The 18265-nt window shown below is 44.3% G+C and overlaps 2 protein-coding genes across 2 annotated transcripts; both read right to left on the minus strand.

Annotated features, from left to right (window-relative positions):
* Nucleotides 1–6857: 6857 nt before the first annotated feature.
* Nucleotides 6858–8345, minus strand: LOC148043861 (endogenous retrovirus group 3 member 1 Env polyprotein-like). Its single transcript, XM_087723964.1, has one exon. The coding sequence runs from the start codon at nt 8343–8345 to the stop codon at nt 6858–6860; it is 1488 nt and encodes a 495-aa protein (XP_087580090.1).
* A 7825-nt stretch (nt 8346–16170) lies between these two features.
* Nucleotides 16171–17451, minus strand: LOC148043862 (uncharacterized). Its single transcript, XM_087723975.1, has one exon. It carries the CDS (start codon nt 17377–17379, stop codon nt 16171–16173), a length of 1209 nt encoding a protein of 402 aa, XP_087580101.1. The 5' UTR covers nt 17380–17451.
* Nucleotides 17452–18265: the final 814 nt, after the last annotated feature.

Genomic DNA, 18265 nt, shown 5'->3' on the forward strand with positions numbered 1-18265 from the left:
ATAAATTAACTTTTGGACAGGCTACTTTTATTTACACAAGCCATGTAATTCAAAGAATTTTAGAAATGAAGGGACATTTATGGTTAACAAACCCAAGTAGCAAAATTATGGGCTTTAGATGGGGCATTACAAGAGAACAAAGAATGAAGGGTGAACTTCTGAACTGACTCTATATGCCTTCCTTACTTTGCATATCAATACTGCTGATTATGGGGAAAGAGGTCTTTTAACGGCCTCAGGAAAGAAATTAAGCAAATGTGTGAATCGCACTGTTAAGGAAAAGATAAGATGTGTTGAAACCCACCTTAAATGAGTAGACGCCTTACCCTTAGCTCTCTGGACTATAAGATTTACCCCACGTAAAGGACTCTAAACTGGATGGTTGGATCCAGCAGAAAAGGGAAAAGCAGCTGACAGAAAAACAAGGCTGTCAGCAACCCAAGGTGATCAGAGCCACCCTGACATGATAACTTATGCAGCATTGAAAAATGTGAAGGAGACTGAGCTCCAGATATTCCAAAGCAGAAGAACTCCATCTTACATTGACCACTTATACGGACCGTGTGCCCATGCAAGTGAAAGGTGTAGCATGTGTGCTCAAGTCAACTTAAAGTATATTATCCCATGGATTCATTAGCTATTGATTTCACAGACATGCCCAAGTGTGGGCTATATAAGGCAATGCTAGTCATAAATGGGTGAATGCATTGCCAATGGCACTTTTAGTCTGTGTGATGCAAAAGGGAATTGGGTTATCTCCTTTTGAAGTGATGTTTGGGAGACCCCCAGTTATAAGTGCTAACTTGAAAATTCATATAGGGCACCTAGGTCAAATAGGGGCCTTATGGGTGAACCAAAATGGTGAGAGAACTGAAAAGCAAATACAAGAAATCCAGCAATACTGTGTGTCCCTCAATCCACCATGTCTGACCACCCCTAGTCATAATGTTCAGGTGAGAGAAAAAGTATAGGAAAAACACTGGAAAGGAGAAGAATTTGAAACCTAGATGAAAGGACCCATATTCTATGGTCATGTAAGTAAAAGTGTTGGAATCCAAGTTTTGGATTCACTGGAGTCAAGTTAAGCGAGCTGCTGATGAGTAATGGGAAGCAGACCAGGATGAAGCCCATCCTCTAGTGATATGCTTAAAAGAAACGCTTCCTATAAGCTTCCCTACCGGCAATGGGAAGCTCTTACGGGGCAGAAGAAGAAGCCCTACTGAAGTCACCCTTGGAAGCTGACTTCTCAACGTACGGCTGAAGAATTGAAGGAAGGAAGACAATGTTCCATTTATTAGCTATAAGATGTATTAGAAAGTTTGAGCACCTGTCAGGAAATGGCAAGCCAAGTATTCATAGTCATAACTACTTTATCTCTTGCTTTAGTGAATGTACTTAATTGTGTATTGCATATTCATACCCCAGGAATTGCCCCCTCCAGAGGAAGACAGTTGCTGAGGCTAAAATCATTGACTGTGACAAAGAGGAGTGTGAATCTTCTGTTGACATTTATGTTTGAGGAACTGTGGGAATGGGTTCTTTGCAGTATAATAGGAGTTTTTGGATTGTGGATAATATGTTTAGCAAATAAGATTTGGTTTTATATATTGCCCAAAGCTGATATTGCCTTTCCTCAAACTACATACATATCCCCTGCCTTCTCCCTGACGTGGTGATTCAGTAGGCTAAAAGAATTGTGTTAGGAGAAGTTTGGCGTGAGGGATGATTATGAGCCTTTTGTGGCTCTCGCTGTTATTGGCAAAGAACTTGCTAAGTGATAATGTCTTGAATAGTAGTTCCCACTGTTGCGAAAATACCCGAGCAACCCCCTTGCTCTTGAAGACAGATCCGAGGATGTCAAAAAAAAATCCCAGGAAACAGGGTGGAATCAAGTTACAGGATGTGGAATAGGTCCGCTCCCATCTAGGGCACATTAGTTATGCTTGGGAACGAACTGTAAGCCACTTCCAACACCTAAAGTCATGACAAACTCTTTAAGAAAAAGGGAGAGCATAGGGAAATGGGCCCCTGCAACAAATGAGAAAAAGGAACTATATGTGTTAAGAGTGCTGGAGTTAAGTCAAAGCTTAATCAATCGGTCTGACCCTGACCTAGGCCAAAAATGCTGGATATGCTTGTCTGCAACCTCTTAATCTTACAATGCTGTTCCCCAGATTTTGGGGAAATGACCAGAGCTTTGATTGTCTTTGACAAGGGAGGTCAATGGGGAACTAAAACAGCAGAAGCCCAGCTACATGGCGAAAAGACTGGGGATGAGCCGTCTCCCCATCGTTGGCCCATAGCAGTTGGTGTAGAAAATATAGGGTCACCCTCCCTGTGCATCAAATGATTTCAAGAGCCTGGCATTCCTGTGGGGTCACTGTCAGAGGAACAATGCCCATCTGAAATGTATCTTGCCCCCAGGAAAATCCTTGTAGATGTAAAATTGATTCGCAGCATGTCTCCCTTTGCTCACAAGATCTTCCAACAGAAAGTCACCTCCACTTGTTTTTTTAACCGAAGGGAGGGGAATCTGACCACTGGAAGCTGCCCAAGGCCATTCCACCCACCCTGACTTCCCATTTGGCTTTCAAAACAATCCAATATGGGAATTTGTGTTTACTTTTGCAATATCTCTTTGAAGGACCAGGCCTCAGGAATAAGTTAATGGATCCTAATCAAGAAGTTCCATTATAACCCCTGAGTGGTATGTTCCTAGCAGAAATCTTATAAGTCTGGACTAATGGAAGGAACCTCCGAGCCCATGCCTTCTCCATGAACATCAGCATATGTGTAGGAGAAAATGGAGTTTTCTTTCTATGTGGGAGAAATTCATATCTATGTTTACCCACCAGTTGGACTGGCACATGCACTCTAATACACCTCCTCCCTAAAATGTGTGGTAAGTAGGGAACAGACCTTCCCTGTACCCCTCATGGGACATGTCCAGAAAAGAGTGCTGCTCCTAATTCCGCTATTAGCGATCTTGAAAATAGGGGCTGCAGTTGGAATGGGTGTAGGTGGAATGACCCACTCCATTACCCAGTTCAGGCAGCTGTCGGAAGAATTCCAAGAAAGCCTGAACCAAATTGTGAACTGGCGTGTCATAGATCTTTTAACTGCTGAAAAGGGTGGGCTATGTATATTCCTGGGAGAAGATTGCTGTTTCTATATGAATAAATCAGGAGTGGTCTGGGGAGGGGTAGTTAAAGAACTACGAAACCATGCTTCCGGTTTGAGATTGCTTGCTGACGGGAGCTGGTCGTTACAGCTCCAGAATCCTGGACACGTTTATCTGTCAGATGAGCAATCCATCAGCCATCTGACAGATTGTTTACCTTTTTCTTCGGGCCAAGGAGATAAGGTGAGCTTTGTGCCGGGCAACGTGCCAACCAATCTCATAGATTGTCTCTGGGAGGGGGGGGGGGGAGGCCAGCCGATGGCAGAATTGTCTCCGTGCCAGGAATTCCTGCTGCATTAGCAGCACAAAGCAACACTCAAATCCTCAGAACAAAGCTTGATTTATTGAATTCAAGACGAGCGGACCCCATATATGTGAATTTTTAATTGTTTGAATTAATCCTTAGCTTCAGTTTTTGTTTTTACAAGAACTCCTTCTGATATCTTACTTTCTAAAGAGATACTCAAAATGGCGCCGAGCAGCTTCGTAACACTGCTTGAGCTTTGAATTTCTATGGAGTTTAAAACCTCAAAGGGAAAGAATGATTTAATACTAAATTAATTAGTAACAGCTGCACAATTGACCAGCACAGATTTACTAATTGGTTGAAGAAGATTAAGGCTTGGAGTGGCTTCTAAGCAAAACCCTATTCAAAAGCTCCCCCCCCCCTGGCTTCAAAAGTTCACCTGCCCCTGGCACGAAGCCACAGTCTTTACTTCCTCCCCCCACAGGGGAGCCAGTGACTAAATAATTTTTTCAGAAGGAACTGGCTGAAGCATTTAAAAATCACATAGCTACGATGGAAACAAAACTTAAGGAGGAGTTATTTGTTGCGCATAAAGAACTGTCTGATAAACTTGAGACTCGGGTTCAGAAGATCAGGGGTGATATGTTGGGGTTGTTAATTTGTTAACAGAATATGTCTCGGAAATCAAAGACAGATTAGAAGATCTTAATGATGCTAATACTAATTTGGTATTGAAAATCGACATGGTGCAACAAAAAGTTGGAAATGCTGAAAAAGAAATTATTATGTTACAGTATAGACAAATGGAGTCTGCACTAAGAATAAGAGGTTTGCGTGAAAATAATCAGGAGAACTTGAAACAGATTTTTTCAATAATCTGTTGGGAAGGCCAGGGGGAATTTTGATTGGCAAATTGATAAGGTTTATCGTGCTAACTCCCTGCTGGCGAAACAGAAGCAGCTTCCACGGGACATTGTAATTTACTTTACTACAAGAGACATGAGGAATAAGATATTGCAAGAGTCCTATAAAACCAAGCTTCAAATTGGGGGTCAGGAAGTGATTGTTTTGAAAGAGATACCACCCGAAATGCTAAGATCCAGGAAAGACTATGCTTTTTTAGTTGAAGAGCTTAAAACTCGTCAGCTACAGTTCAGATGAGAGGCACCAGTTGGGCTATCATTCATCTTTGAGGGACAAAGATATCATCTTAAATCAGTATGGAAAGCTCAAGATTTTTACCATAATATCTTGAAGGCCAGACATCCTGCCCCACCTGGATCTAGAGAAAGAGAACAAGAAGGACAAGATAGACAGCAAACTACACAACTATCAACAAGGATGGATCATCTCTCCCCCTCAGAAGTACAAGGCGCCAAGGAACAAAGTCAAAACCGTGTGATTACCAGACGAATGGATCAACAATTAAAAAAACAACAATTAACTAATTACCAATGATTTGTTTTCTAGTGTGAAGAAGATAAAGATATGTGCCAGAGTTTCATCAGATCATAATCCAATTTGGATGGAGTTGGGAGGGGTGATGCAAGCAAGAGGATTTTGGAGATTGAAGGAAAATTTATTTAGACATGAGAAATATACTAATGAATGTAAAAAATGTTACCAGAATATTCTGTTTTCAATATTCTGAGAGGAGCTTTGATAAATCTAATTAGATTATATAGACGTAAACAAGGAGGTAAGTGAATAGAACTGGAAGAGGAAATTAGGATTATGCAAAATGTCTTTTTTTTTTAAAGGATAAAGTTTACTCCTCAGTTATTTTTGTAAGGTATAATTACTGATTGTACAGCTGTAGAAATTAATTTGATTTTGCACTTAATAACTGTAGTTAGATTGTCGGTGGCGTAATACTGGAAGAAGGAAGACTTGCCTATAATTCAAGAATGGACACTGAAAGTCACAAATTTAGCCAAGATGGCTAAAATATCTGCATATCTTAAGCATCACTTAAACGAGAGATATAAATGAGACTGGAAAAAATGGACTGATTAAATATGGATAAACGAGACGGGAAAAAAATGGATTGATTATATACAAAATAAATACGGGACTAAGAAATTCCAGATAGCTTATGATTAAGATCAAGAATGATATAAACTGTTTAAAGTTAGCCTAGCAAGGAGGAGCTAAACTCAATGTAAAGATGTTATCAATCTTCTATCCTTTTCCCCCCCAATATATTTTAGACTGTTTTTGTTAAAGATTTATACCGTGTATGGGTTCTGGGAAGTCAGGGGAGGGAAGGTTGGGGGGTGGGGGGCAGCGGGGGAGGGAGGGAGGTTTGACGAGGGGTGTTAGATTTTAATGTAATATGATTGCACATGTATACTGTCTTCTCTTATTTTTTCTTTAGAACTAGGATATGTTAAGTATATTGTTATGGAAGTATAAATACCATCAACATAGATTGGAGTTTGCTCAGAAGCGGAAATACACCAAGGAGAGGAAGAGTGGGAAACAAAAGGGACAAGAAAGATGGGAAGAGAGGGATAGGAGAGGGTAAGGGGGGAAGATGAGGAGGATAAGGAGGTGTGGAATGTAGAGAGAGGAGAAGGAGAAAGGAAGGGGAAGTAGGGTAGGAAAGGATGCTGGAGGGAAGAAAGGAAGTAGGAGAGAGGTAGAAGAAAGAGGTGTATGGAGAGCAGAAGAGCTAATAAGGGGTCTTTATCTTTTTGGGTGTTGATGACAAGAGGAATTGATGTAATTGCCACTTAATACAATAGGATACTGGCTATGTAATAGTATACATGTGATTGTATGTATGTTATGAAAATGGAAAATAAAAAAGTATGTATTTGGGAAAAAAAAGAACTACAAAACCCAGCTCTGTCAATTGGTTAAAGACCACAAGGTTCTGAATGGTTCTCTTGGCTACCAGAAACAGGTTGGATTAAACAAATGCTATTGCTTTTATCATGTGGAATTGTAGTAGAATTAAGAGACAATGAAGCCAAGCGATGCAATATAGGAAAAGTTTATTGAATGCGCAGGTTCAAACGTGCCAAAACAAGCATCAAAAGTTTGAACCCCGAAGGGTCCTTAACGCCATACATTTATAGTGTAAATTACGTCATCATCTATAGAGGCAGTGTTTAAGCATATAAGGTAATAAGAGGAACCAAAAACTGTCTATGCCAGATGGACAACAGTTACTATTCCTAAAATATACATGGTCAGCACCTTATAGATCATGCGTGACATAAACAGGACACATCTTGCAAGATGACAGGAAACTCCCCGTCTGGGTCGACTTGTTCCCAGATGTGTAAAAATATTTATTGCTCCTTCAGCAACTGTCAGCAATTGTTTTCTGCTTAATGGTGCAAAACCTCAACTTTAATCAGAACATTTGATATTAAACATGATCTATAGGCTATGGCTCATAATTGGGCCTTTTAGCCCACCTTAGTCCCCCCTTTGTGACTCATCTGATATTTCCAGAAGAGTCACATACTCAGGTTCACCGGATGATTCTCCCACAGGTTGCATTTTCTCATATTCCCACAAGGCCATTACCTGTGCTGTTGCTTTCCGCTCTGCTATTAAGGATAAACTATTAGAAATAGTACGCACAAAAATAGGTAAAACACAAGGAATTAATACACAGCCTGCAGCAATTAAGCCTATTAAAGCAACTATAGCTTGTAAGCCTGGCAATCTAGGAAACCAGGAACCAAAGATCTCCTTAAAGTTGAATCCTCGCCACACCTGGTCCGGATTGTGAGTCAATTGACGCATCACTGTAGTCAATTGTTTAACAACAGTTCCAGTTTCATCTATTTGCAGGCAACAATTAGAAAGATTAAACTTACCACATACGCCTCCTTCTTTAGCCAGCAAGTAATCTAGAGCCAAGCGATTTTGATACACTGCTGTCCTTATTTTATCTGTAGCAGCGGATATTATATTAAGGGCCTTATCAATACGTTGGCCCGCTAAATCTAATACTGCTTGAAGGCGAATGATTCTATTTAACATATAAATGGGCGTGCGATACCCGTAAGATCCATCTTCTGCCCACGTAGCCCTGCCATAGGCACATACAATTCTCTCCGAACTCCAAACATCACTGTCTTCAAAGGCGGCCCAGTCCTTACAAAGGAAATTGGTAAAGACCGTATCAAGTTCTCGTTTCCTTCTAGTCTGGAGACCGACCTTCTCATACAGTGGGATTCCTAGCACTTGGCGGGCTTTCATGGGTAATAAAAAGAATGAAGGTTTAATCCATCCCAAAATACATGAGCCAGCCCAATCTCTAGGCAAAGTTTCATAAGCCAATTTCCCACAAATCCAGTACATAGCGTCAGGAGCTTTCCATAGGTCATCTATAGAAGAAGAATCCAAGTAATTCAAATAGGTCATATCAAAACGCGGGGGCTTAGTAATGTTAGCTGGTGAAGACCAGATACTATAGTCTGGGTTCCATGTTCCCAGACAAATTAAATCTCCAACATGAACTGATCCATTCCTTACAAAGCAGTTTCTTCCTACCAGATTAGTGGACAAGGTCCACACAATCCCAGTAAACTCTTTCCTCGCTGTGATATTACCAGCATAGGAGAGATTGTTATATATTTCTGGATCAGCTTCCATGGCTTCCCATGGCCACTGCTCTCCCATGTTTGTTCCTCCACAAACAAAGCAATTTTTAACAGTCAGGGCTTTAGCTACCTGCTCAGCCATTTCTATGAATAAATTGTTTGCTTTAGTACTTATTGGTAGTGGGTCTTCTAATTTTTGTAGGTTATCATACACAAACCATCCAAGGGATTTTACTTCTCCATCTTTAACCTTCTCAACTTTAATAGTTAGGTATGTCTTTGGATCCAACCCTTTACCATCAATTCCAAAGCCATATGTTACTATGGATGGGATGTTACGAGATACTTCCATTCGTATCATATTCCCACCACCTCTACTGAAGGAAGTTATATAAGCACATCCCTTATAACCGCCTCCTGTATAGTCACAAACACACTGCCACCCAGTACATTGCACAGTGCCTGCACAAGGTAACCATTGGTTAGGATTACCATATTCCCAAATATTCAATTTTTCACATAGATATTTATGATTATGTTTGTAAGCATCAACCCAAGACTGATCTCCACAAGACACGCTCCAGCCTCTCTCAGTGGCGGTGCATGCATCAAACCACAAAATCAGGGGTTGTTTACCCTGTTGCAATTGTACAGTATAATTAAGGAAATATAGCTTGCCATCTCCTTCCGGATTATTTGTAGCACCCACCTTGGGCAAACCTGTCCATAGGGTTACATTGAGACGCACTGGAGTGTTGGGATTATAGCATACAGTCTTTCCTTGCAGGGTGCACAAACTATACATAGTTTTGTTATGAAGGCAATTCATTTTAGTAGACTTACAACCCTGGGGCGACTGTGTATGATACACCAGGGTATTAACAGTCCGAGTTCCGATTTTAGCTTTTGTAATACAGGGTGCACAATCTTCTGACCCACCTTTGGTTACCGCAGTGGGTACCCTTTTAGTTCGGGTGGGGCTATCATTATTCCAATAGGGTTTGATGTCCTTGGAGGGTTCCCACAATACTTGACATAACCCACTCCATCCTAATGGTACATTTTGGCTCTTATTATTATTACAAAGAAATAGTACATCTTCAGGGCTTCCTTCTGCAGTTCTACAGCAACTAGCCCATAAGGTTATATGAATCCAAAGACACCTGGGGTCCCCATTATAGAGATCTTTCTTGGTTGCATTTTTACATAATTCGTAAATTCCTTTTCTCCATTCATCATTTTGGTTTTCACATGACCAGGCCAACCCTTTCTTATTCTGTCTTGACATTACTTCTATTGTGAAATCACATCCCTTATGTGTTGTTCTCCAATACTGGAATTCCCCTTTTTGAAATCCTCCTCCCTTGATACAAATGGTGCTTAGGGGTGGTCTATTCGGGTAAAGGCTTACCTCTCTTTTATTTCTACGTCTCTTAGGTTTTCCTCTTATAGTCACTCCAAACTCAATGGGCCGCATTTGTACCATACATGCCCCTTGCCATCCAGATCTCAACTGTGAAGGGGAAGTAATACGGGTCCAGCCCCAATAATGGGGGGTTCCACAATCCAGAACTAGAGATGGTTCTCCCCCCTTTTGTCGGGCTTTTGTACACATTCCCTTTCGCATTAGATATCCCACATAGGGGCATACATCTGGATTAGAAAAACCTCGAGATTGACAGGTGATTTTAGCAATCTTATCAAACATATCAGGGAGTTTGCAAGGGTGTGGTAGAACTCCATTCCAACAATTCGGAGAAAACACAATGGGGGTTGTCCCTTCCCATTCCTGGGATCCGACATCATAAGACTGCACAATATGAGGTCTGTCCTCTGGGTTACTCCATAATCCTAAGTTGCCCACATAAACAAAGTTACATTTGCTCCCAACACTGTATAAGCATATCCCTAATATAGCAATAGACCAAACGAGCTGTATACCTCCGGGCATCCTGGTCGCGCACGTCTTGATCTCCCCGATCCTGTAATGCACGCAGAACTGTAGGGGTTAATTTAAGCGTATAGGATGGAGGACCAGATCCAGTAATCAGATAGGAGTCCAACACATCCTCGATAACAACTATGTCACACTTAATGTTACAGTAACTGTGTTGGACACAATCAATACAGTGGGCACAACAACAACATCCACATCTACAAGTACAAAACCAGCACATATAGATAGTAAAAATGGTAAAAGCCAACAGAGATTAAAGTTTAGGATGTAGGTCCAATATTCTTCACCCGTGCGTAGAAAGCCAGCTTCCGGAGTGACTTAGCAAGGGTTCTCCACCGCCGACCTTTGGAAAATTCGCCGGGGAGGCAGTTGTGCTAGCTCTCTGTCCTCCCTTCCAGGAGCGGGATCTGCTTCAGCTGCAGGATCGGCTTGGATTTCCCTTAAATTGTCTGTATGCAACTGTCCGTTGGCGAATGGGACGCCAGCAAATGGCCACCAGTCAACTGCTCTCACAGTTCCATTAATTGATTGTTGGACTGTCAGGTTGGCGTACTTCACAATACAAATCATGCACACAATGCAAGCAAGAATCACAATACCTATAGCAATACAACAAAGGATATAATTGGACTTTACCGACGAATCAATTTCAACTTCAACGGTTGGTCGCTGGGATGTGTAGTCCATTGTTTGTCAGCGGCCCTCTTTACACGGGTCCAATGTATCCAGGTTTTAGATTCCGCAATCTTAACAGCAAGTGGAGATGTCATAATTACCTCATAAGGTCCCTTCCACCTCCCTTCTAATTGTTCCTTTTTCCAATGTTTTACCCATACTCGGTCCCCTGGCTTAAAAGAATGACACTTAGTTACCAATCTGGGAGGGGTCTGCTCCAGCACATAATTTCTCAACTTTTCAACCTGTTTATTTAGCTCCTGCACCATTTCCATGGCCCATACTCCCCCCTTATGCCCCAAATCAGGCCATCCAGCCAAATTACGTCGTAACAAAGTCGGAGGCCGACCAAACATTAACTCATATGGTGAGAGTCTATGTTGTCGTCTGGGAGCACTCCGAATTGCATACAATGCAAGGGGTAAAGCATCGGGCCACTTCAAGTGTGTTTCCGCACAAATTTTGGTAATCTTTTCTTTTAAAGTCCTATTCATCCTCTCCACGGGAGAACCAGATTGTGGGTGGAAAGAAGAATGGAATCGCCATTTTACCCCTATAGCTTGTGCAATGGCTCGATTAATGTGATGGACAAACTCCGGGCCATTGTCTGACGAAATAAAGGAGGGGTTACCAAATCGAGGAATGATCTCTTTAAGCAAAACCTTTGCTACTTCCTGTGCCTTTTTCGTTCTAGTAGGGAAAGCCTCTGGCCAACCTGTGTATAAATCCACAATAACTAACATAGCCCTATAAAACCCACTTCGTGGCATATCAGTAAAGTCAATCATGACTGTGTCCATCGGGTAATAGGCAATAGGTATAGTTCCCGGTGGAAGGGAAGGACCTTGCCTAGGATTAACCTTAGCACAAGTTTCACAAGAAGACGCCACTTTTACCGCCATCCCTGCTAACCCATCTATATAGTAATCCCTCATAAGAGCAGATTCCAAAGCTGTTTTCCCCATATGAGTGGTTTCATGAGTGGAACGAACCAATTGCCATGCCACTGAGGAAGGCACATATATTCTTCCATCCGGAAGAACATACCAGCCCTTATCGATGACCGCCATCAAATCATTGACTGCCTTATCACATTCAGATAAAGAATAAGAGGGTTGGATGTCTACTGGTATAACCCCTAAATCCAAGGCAACATTAATAAACACGTCCGGTAGGGGCTCATGACGCAGTGCTGCAGCTCGTGCTTCAGCGTCTGCTGCCCTATTCCCTAGAACAATTCTATCATCACCTCGTTGATGACCTCTACAATGCATAACAGCCACCTTTTTTGGTTTTTGGACAGCATCTATCAATCTCTGAATTAAATGGCTATGTTGTATATACTTGCCGGCTGAATCCCTAAATCCTCTTTCCTTGTATACAGCACCATGAGCATGTAAGGTTAAAAAGGCGTATTTACTATCAGTCCATACATTCAAGCGTTCACCTTCAGCCCGTTCCAATGCCCGAATGAGGGCCCACAATTCTGCCACTTGTGCACTTTTTCCTGCTCCCAACGGCCCGCTTTCAATTACCCCCTCATCATCTACAATGGCATAGCCTGCAACTCTCATCCCCTGGTGTATATAACTAGACCCATCGGTAAACCAGTTATAATCCACCTGAGGCAAAGGTATGTCAGTTAAATCGGGTCGTGTGGAATAAACGGTTTCCAACACTTGTACACAATCGTGTTCCACCTCTGTTTCTGTAGGCAAGAGAGTAGCAGGATTTAATGAGGTAGAAACCACTAGATGAACATGGGGGTTTTCAATCATCATGGCCTGGTATTTGATGATACGTTGGTTACTAATCCACAAATGGCCTTTCTGATCAAGAATTGCTTGAACAGAGTGTGGGGTGTGGACCTTGATTGGACAGGAAAAAGTGAGTTTATTGCAATCTTGCAGCAATTCTGCAATAGCTGCCAAAGCTTTCAAACAATGCGGCCATCCTTGCGCCACAGCGTCTAGTTGCTTTGACAGATATGCAACTGGTTGCTGCCACTGGCCCAGTTGCTGAGTCAATACTCCCAAAGCGACATTCTTACGTGTATCCACATACAAATTGAAGGGCTTACTTAGATTTGGCAGGGCCAAAGCCGGAGCTCTTAATAAAGCTTCTTTAATTGCATCGAAGGCTTGCTCCTGCTCCTTTGTCCAAAGGAAGGGGTCTGTCTTTCTTCCCTTAGTAGCCGCATAAAGCGGAGCTGCCATTAGTGCGTAATTTGGAATCCAAATTCTACAAAAACCTGCCAAGCCTAGAAAGACTCTCAATTGCCTCCTATCAGTTGGCCTCGCCAGATTAAGCACCGCTCGCTTTCTCTCCAGGCCTAGTGCTCTTTGCCCTGGTGTTATATCATACCCTAAATAACGGACTTGTTGCTGGACTAACTGAGCCTTACTTTTGGACACTCGATATCCACAGTCTAACAACAAACACAACATCCGTCTCGTATTTTCCCAACACCCATCCCGTGACTGTCCAGTGACCAGCACATCATCCACATATTGTAAAATCGAATCTCCCTGTTGGACGGGGACAAAATATTGTAAATCCTTGGCCAACGCGGTTACAAAGAGAGTTGGGGAATTTTTGAACCCCTGAGGTAACCTTGTCCAGGTATATTGGCTCCTTGTTCCAGTATACGGATTTTCCCATTCAAAAGCAAACAATGGCTGACTAATCGGATGAATCGGTATAGTAAAGAAGGCATCCTTTAAATCAATCACTGAAAACCATGTAGCGTTAGGTGGGATGAGACTGAGAAGAGTATATGGGTTAGACACGGATGGGTGAATTGTGACTGTCCTTTCATTAACCACACGCAAATCTTGCGCTGGTCTAAAGGACCCATCTGGTTTTAGGATAGGCAAAATTGGAGTGTTCCATGGGGATTGAATAGGAACCAAAACTCCAGCCTCTAAGTACGTTAGAATACAGTCATAAATAGACAGGATGGCTTTATGTTTTATGTTTTATGTTTTATTGCAAATTTATATGCCGCCCTTTTCCCTGAGGGGACTCAGGGCGGCTTACAGCAATAAAGGGAAGGGGGTGCAAGACAAAACTTAAAAAGAAAAAAATCGTGATTAAAGGAAATTGGTCATAAAAACACAACATTCACTCAACATTCGGGCGGGGTGAGAGTAATCCTATCCCCAGGCCTGACGGGATAGCCAGTTCTTGAGGGCTGTGCGGAAGGCCTGGACTGTGGTGAGGGTACGGATCTCCACGGGGAGGTTGTTCCATAATGTCGGAGCTGCAACTGAGAAGGCTCTCCTCCGCGTAGTCGCCAGTCGGCACTGACTGGCGGATGGAATTCGGAGGAGGCCTACTCTGTGCGATCTGATGGGACGCAGGGAGGTAATTGGCAGGAGGCGGTCTCTCAAATAGTCAGATCCACTACCATGGAGCGCTTTATAGGTGGTAAGTAAGACCTTGAAGTGCACCCAACGATCAACAGGTAGCCAGCGCAGCTCACGGAGGATTGGTGTTATATGGGCGAACCGTGGTGCGCCCATGATCACTCGCGCGGCCGCGTTCTGGACTAGCTGAAGTCGCCGGATGCTCTTCAAGGGCAGCCCCATGTAGAGCACATTGCAGTATTCCAGCCTAGAGATCACAAGGGCTCGAGTGACTGTTGTGAGAGCCTCCCGGTTCAGGTAGGGCCGCAACTGGCGCACCAGGCGAACCTGGGCAAATGCCCCCCTGGTCACAGCCGACAGATGGTGGTCAAAACTCAGCTGTGGATCCAGGAGGACTCCCAAGTTGCGGACCCTATCTGAGGGGAATAAATTTTGCCCCCCCAGCCTGATTGATGGAACGTTAACCAAATTTTTGGGAGGAAAACACAACAGCCACTCGGTCTTTTCCGGGTTGAGTACCAGTTTGTTAGCTCTCATCCAGTCTTTAACAGCCTCAAGGCCCCGGTTCATCACGTCCACCGCTTCATTGAGTTGGCACGGGGTGGACAGATACAACTGCGTATCGTCCGCATATTGATGGTACTTAATCCCGTGCCTCCGAATGATCTCGCCCAGCGGTTTCATGTATATGTTAAATAGCAGGGGGGACAGAACCGAACCCTGCGGCACCCCATAGGTTAGGGGCCTCGGGGACGATCTCTCCCTCCCCACCAACACCGACTGCGACCTGTCCGAGAGGTAGGAGGAGAACCACTGTAAAACAGTGCCGCCCACCCCCACCTCCCGCAGTCGTCGCAGAAGGATACCATGGTCGATGGTATCGAAAGCCGCTGAGAGGTCAAGGAGAACCAGGATGGACGCATAGCCTCCATCTCTGGCTCTCCAGAGATCATCGGTCAATGCGACCAAAGCGGTTTCAGTGCTGTAACCGGGCCTGAAGCCAGACTGGAAGGGGTCAAGATAGTTAGCTTCCTCCAAGGTACGCTGAAGCTGTAAGGCCACCACCTTCTCAACAACCTTCCCCAGAAAGGGGAGGTTGGAGACTGGACGATAGTTGTTAAGAACTGCTGGATCCAAGGACGGTTTCTTCAGGAGGGGCCTCACCACCGCCGCCTTAAGTGCGGTGGGGAGGTGTCCCTCCCGAAGAGAGGCGGTGACAACCGCCTGGATCCAGCCTCGTGTCACCTCTCTGCTGTTGGCAGTCAGCCAAGAGGGACACGGGTCCAGTATACAGGTGGAGGAACTTACAGCTCGCATAGCCTTGTCCACATCCCCAGAGGCAACATCCTGAAACTCAACCCAGAGATGGTCTACCAAGTTATTCCCCTGTGTCCCCTGAGGCTTCCCTCCAACACGGTCGTTGCCCAATGTGGACAGGAGTTGCCAGGGGCTTTAATTCTACAATAATAGGGGGGTGATGTGCTGCCAACCCCGGGGGGTTATCCTCAGCCCATAGCCCCGGTACATCAAATTCCCTCCATATGTCCATGCATTCTTCCTCAGATGTCCTAACCACCATCAACCTCCACATTTCATCAGGTCGGTGGCTAACTGTGAGATACTGCTTTCCCTCATCAAAGGAAATAGTAGCTCCTAACTTACTCAACAAATCCCTTCCCAACAATGGAACAGGGCATTCGGGTATATACAGGAACTCATGTTGAATTTTGGAGCCCTTGAATGTACAGGTGACTGGCTCCAAGACTTGACGTCCTACAACTTGTCCAGACACTCCTTGTACTTGAATTTGGTATGGACCAGGGGCAGTTATTGGATTATTTATCACTGATCGTCCAGCCCCTGTGTCCACTAAAAAGGTAGTCTGTTGACCCCCAATATTCATAGTAACCATTGGCTCAGGGGGAGTCTGCTCCAAGCCAGGTCCCCGTCACTCTGACCAACCAACTCCTGCCAATCCAATGCCCTCTACTCCTGCATTTACTTGAGCATTAAAGCCTCTTCCTCCTTGACCCTGAGCTGGTTGTGGCCCCCACCCACGACCGGAATGTCTGGGTGGCCCCCCTCGGCTCACCATCCCTTGCCCAGGCATTCCACGACCTACCATGCCACGGCCCATTGGGCGTCGCCCAGATGGACCCCTAAATACCCCCCGACCCCTAGGGGTTAACCTCTTTGGACACTCTCTCTGCCAATGACCTTCCGACCCACAATGGGCACATTGATTCGGACCTAAACCTGTTCTTCCGCCCTGTAATGCCAAAGCCAGGATCCCGTTCCGGTGCTTCTTCCAACAGTTTCTGAGCTCTATCTGCTTCTGTATGATAACGTTCTCTAAAAACTTCTCGCATTCCCGCTTTGCATTTCTCTCTCTCTTCCGCTGTTAGCAACGTAGTTAACAGCTGTTGTATATCTCGCCAATTGGGGTTATGACTGTGCATAATGGTTTGAAACAGATCCGTCATTTCCGTGGGCTTTACGGACAACGGACCGAAATGCTGCCGCCAATTCAATAAATCCGTAGTTGAAAAAGGGATATATTGAAAACAAGGGCGGTATTCAAGATCTCCCTGGGCGTTCACGCCCACCTGTTGTTCTGATACTCTTAACGGAAAGAGTCCTTCCTTTTCCTCTAACAACGTACTTTCCTCTCTCTCGGCTTTCGCCCTTTCCACCCCCAATCGTCTAGTTACTGGCCCTTCTCTTCTAATTCCTGTAGCCCCTAAACCACCATCTTTGGGCTCCTTCCTTCTCACTGCCCCTCCTGTTGCCTGATGATCCCCTGCCCCCACAGCACTTTCCTTATCTCCACTGTCCGCAACAGCAGCACCCATAGCCTGGGGCACAACAATGCCTACAGCCCCCTGCGGTGGCGGAGGTGCTGATGCATAGGGAGGGGGAGGTCTGAAGAGTTCCTCTTCGTCTTGGGCAAAAATCCTTTTCTTCTCTGACCCTTTTATCTCTAAAGCTGCTACATTTTTGACACGTCTGGGAGCTAACCTCAACTTCCCCTTTTCCTTCGGTCTAACCACACACAGGCGAACCATTTCAGCTTGACACTGTAATAATTCATCAGCCTGCCCTGCTACAGCATCTCCCCACTGATCTATATATGGAAACTGATTAGGATAGCGTTCTTCGTTCGCAGCAATTAACGAAGTTAAATCATCTATAATTTGGTTTTGAAACGTTCCTCCCATTGGCCATCCTACCCCCATATGTGGCCACTGGTTTTGACACAAGTAAATGAGCCTATCCTTAGTCAATTTTGGATAAGGGACTTTATAATCAGTATGGTTAAAATATGAGTCAAATCCTTTTATCATGCAATCCAGCGGTGTGCTGGGTATGCTGCTTCCCCCACCCATCCTAACACACTACCAGCGACCTGAGGCCCCAGAAGCCGGAACTCAATGGCCACCTGCAGGAACTGCGCTGGTTTAACCACCCACACAGCTTAACTGGACTTCGTTAGGACAGCCGTCCCGAGTCCGAGGAAGTGATCAGGTTCCTCCTTCTATCTTCAAACGAGATAGGTACAATATTTTTACCAAGATACTCGCCTGAGACGTCTTCTCCCCAAGGATCCTGGCCAGGAAACACCACAGCTCCTTTCCTAAGTTTGCAGGGTTCTTGGACTCACAATGTGTGTCCCCCTTGGTGTGGTCGGGCTGCTGTTATTGCTTCCCGGGGCAAAAGAAGACCCGTGGCGCCTGGAAGCCAAGGAGCAGCAGCCCCACACCCCAACGGGGCAAAGTGGCCCTCAGCAAAATATTGCCTTAGCTTCTGTGTCCCATCTGGGGTGCCAGAAAATGTAGTAGAATTAAGAGACAATGAAGCCAAGCGATGCAATATAGGAAAAGTTTATTGAATGCGCAGGTTCAAACGTGCCAAAACAAGCATCAAAAGTTTGAACCCCGAAGGGTCCTTAACGCCATACATTTATAGTGTAAATTACGTCATCATCTATAGAGGCAGTGTTTAAGCATATAAGGTAATAAGAGGAACCAAAAACTGTCTATGCCAGATGGACAACAGTTACTATTCCTAAAATATACATGGTCAGCACCTTATAGATCATGCGTGACATAAACAGGACACATCTTGCAAGATGACAGGAAACTCCCCGTCTGGGTCGACTTGTTCCCAGATGTGTAAAAATATTTATTGCTCCTTCAGCAACTGTCAGCAATTGTTTTCTGCTTAATGGTGCAAAACCTCAACTTTAATCAGAACATTTGATATTAAACATGA

This window comes from Thamnophis sirtalis, unplaced genomic scaffold, assembly GCF_051295495.1.
Source record: "Thamnophis sirtalis isolate CommonGarterSnake01/CBP01778 unplaced genomic scaffold, rThaSir2_p1.2 scaffold_10, whole genome shotgun sequence".
Taxonomy (NCBI): Eukaryota; Metazoa; Chordata; class Lepidosauria; order Squamata; family Natricidae; genus Thamnophis; species Thamnophis sirtalis.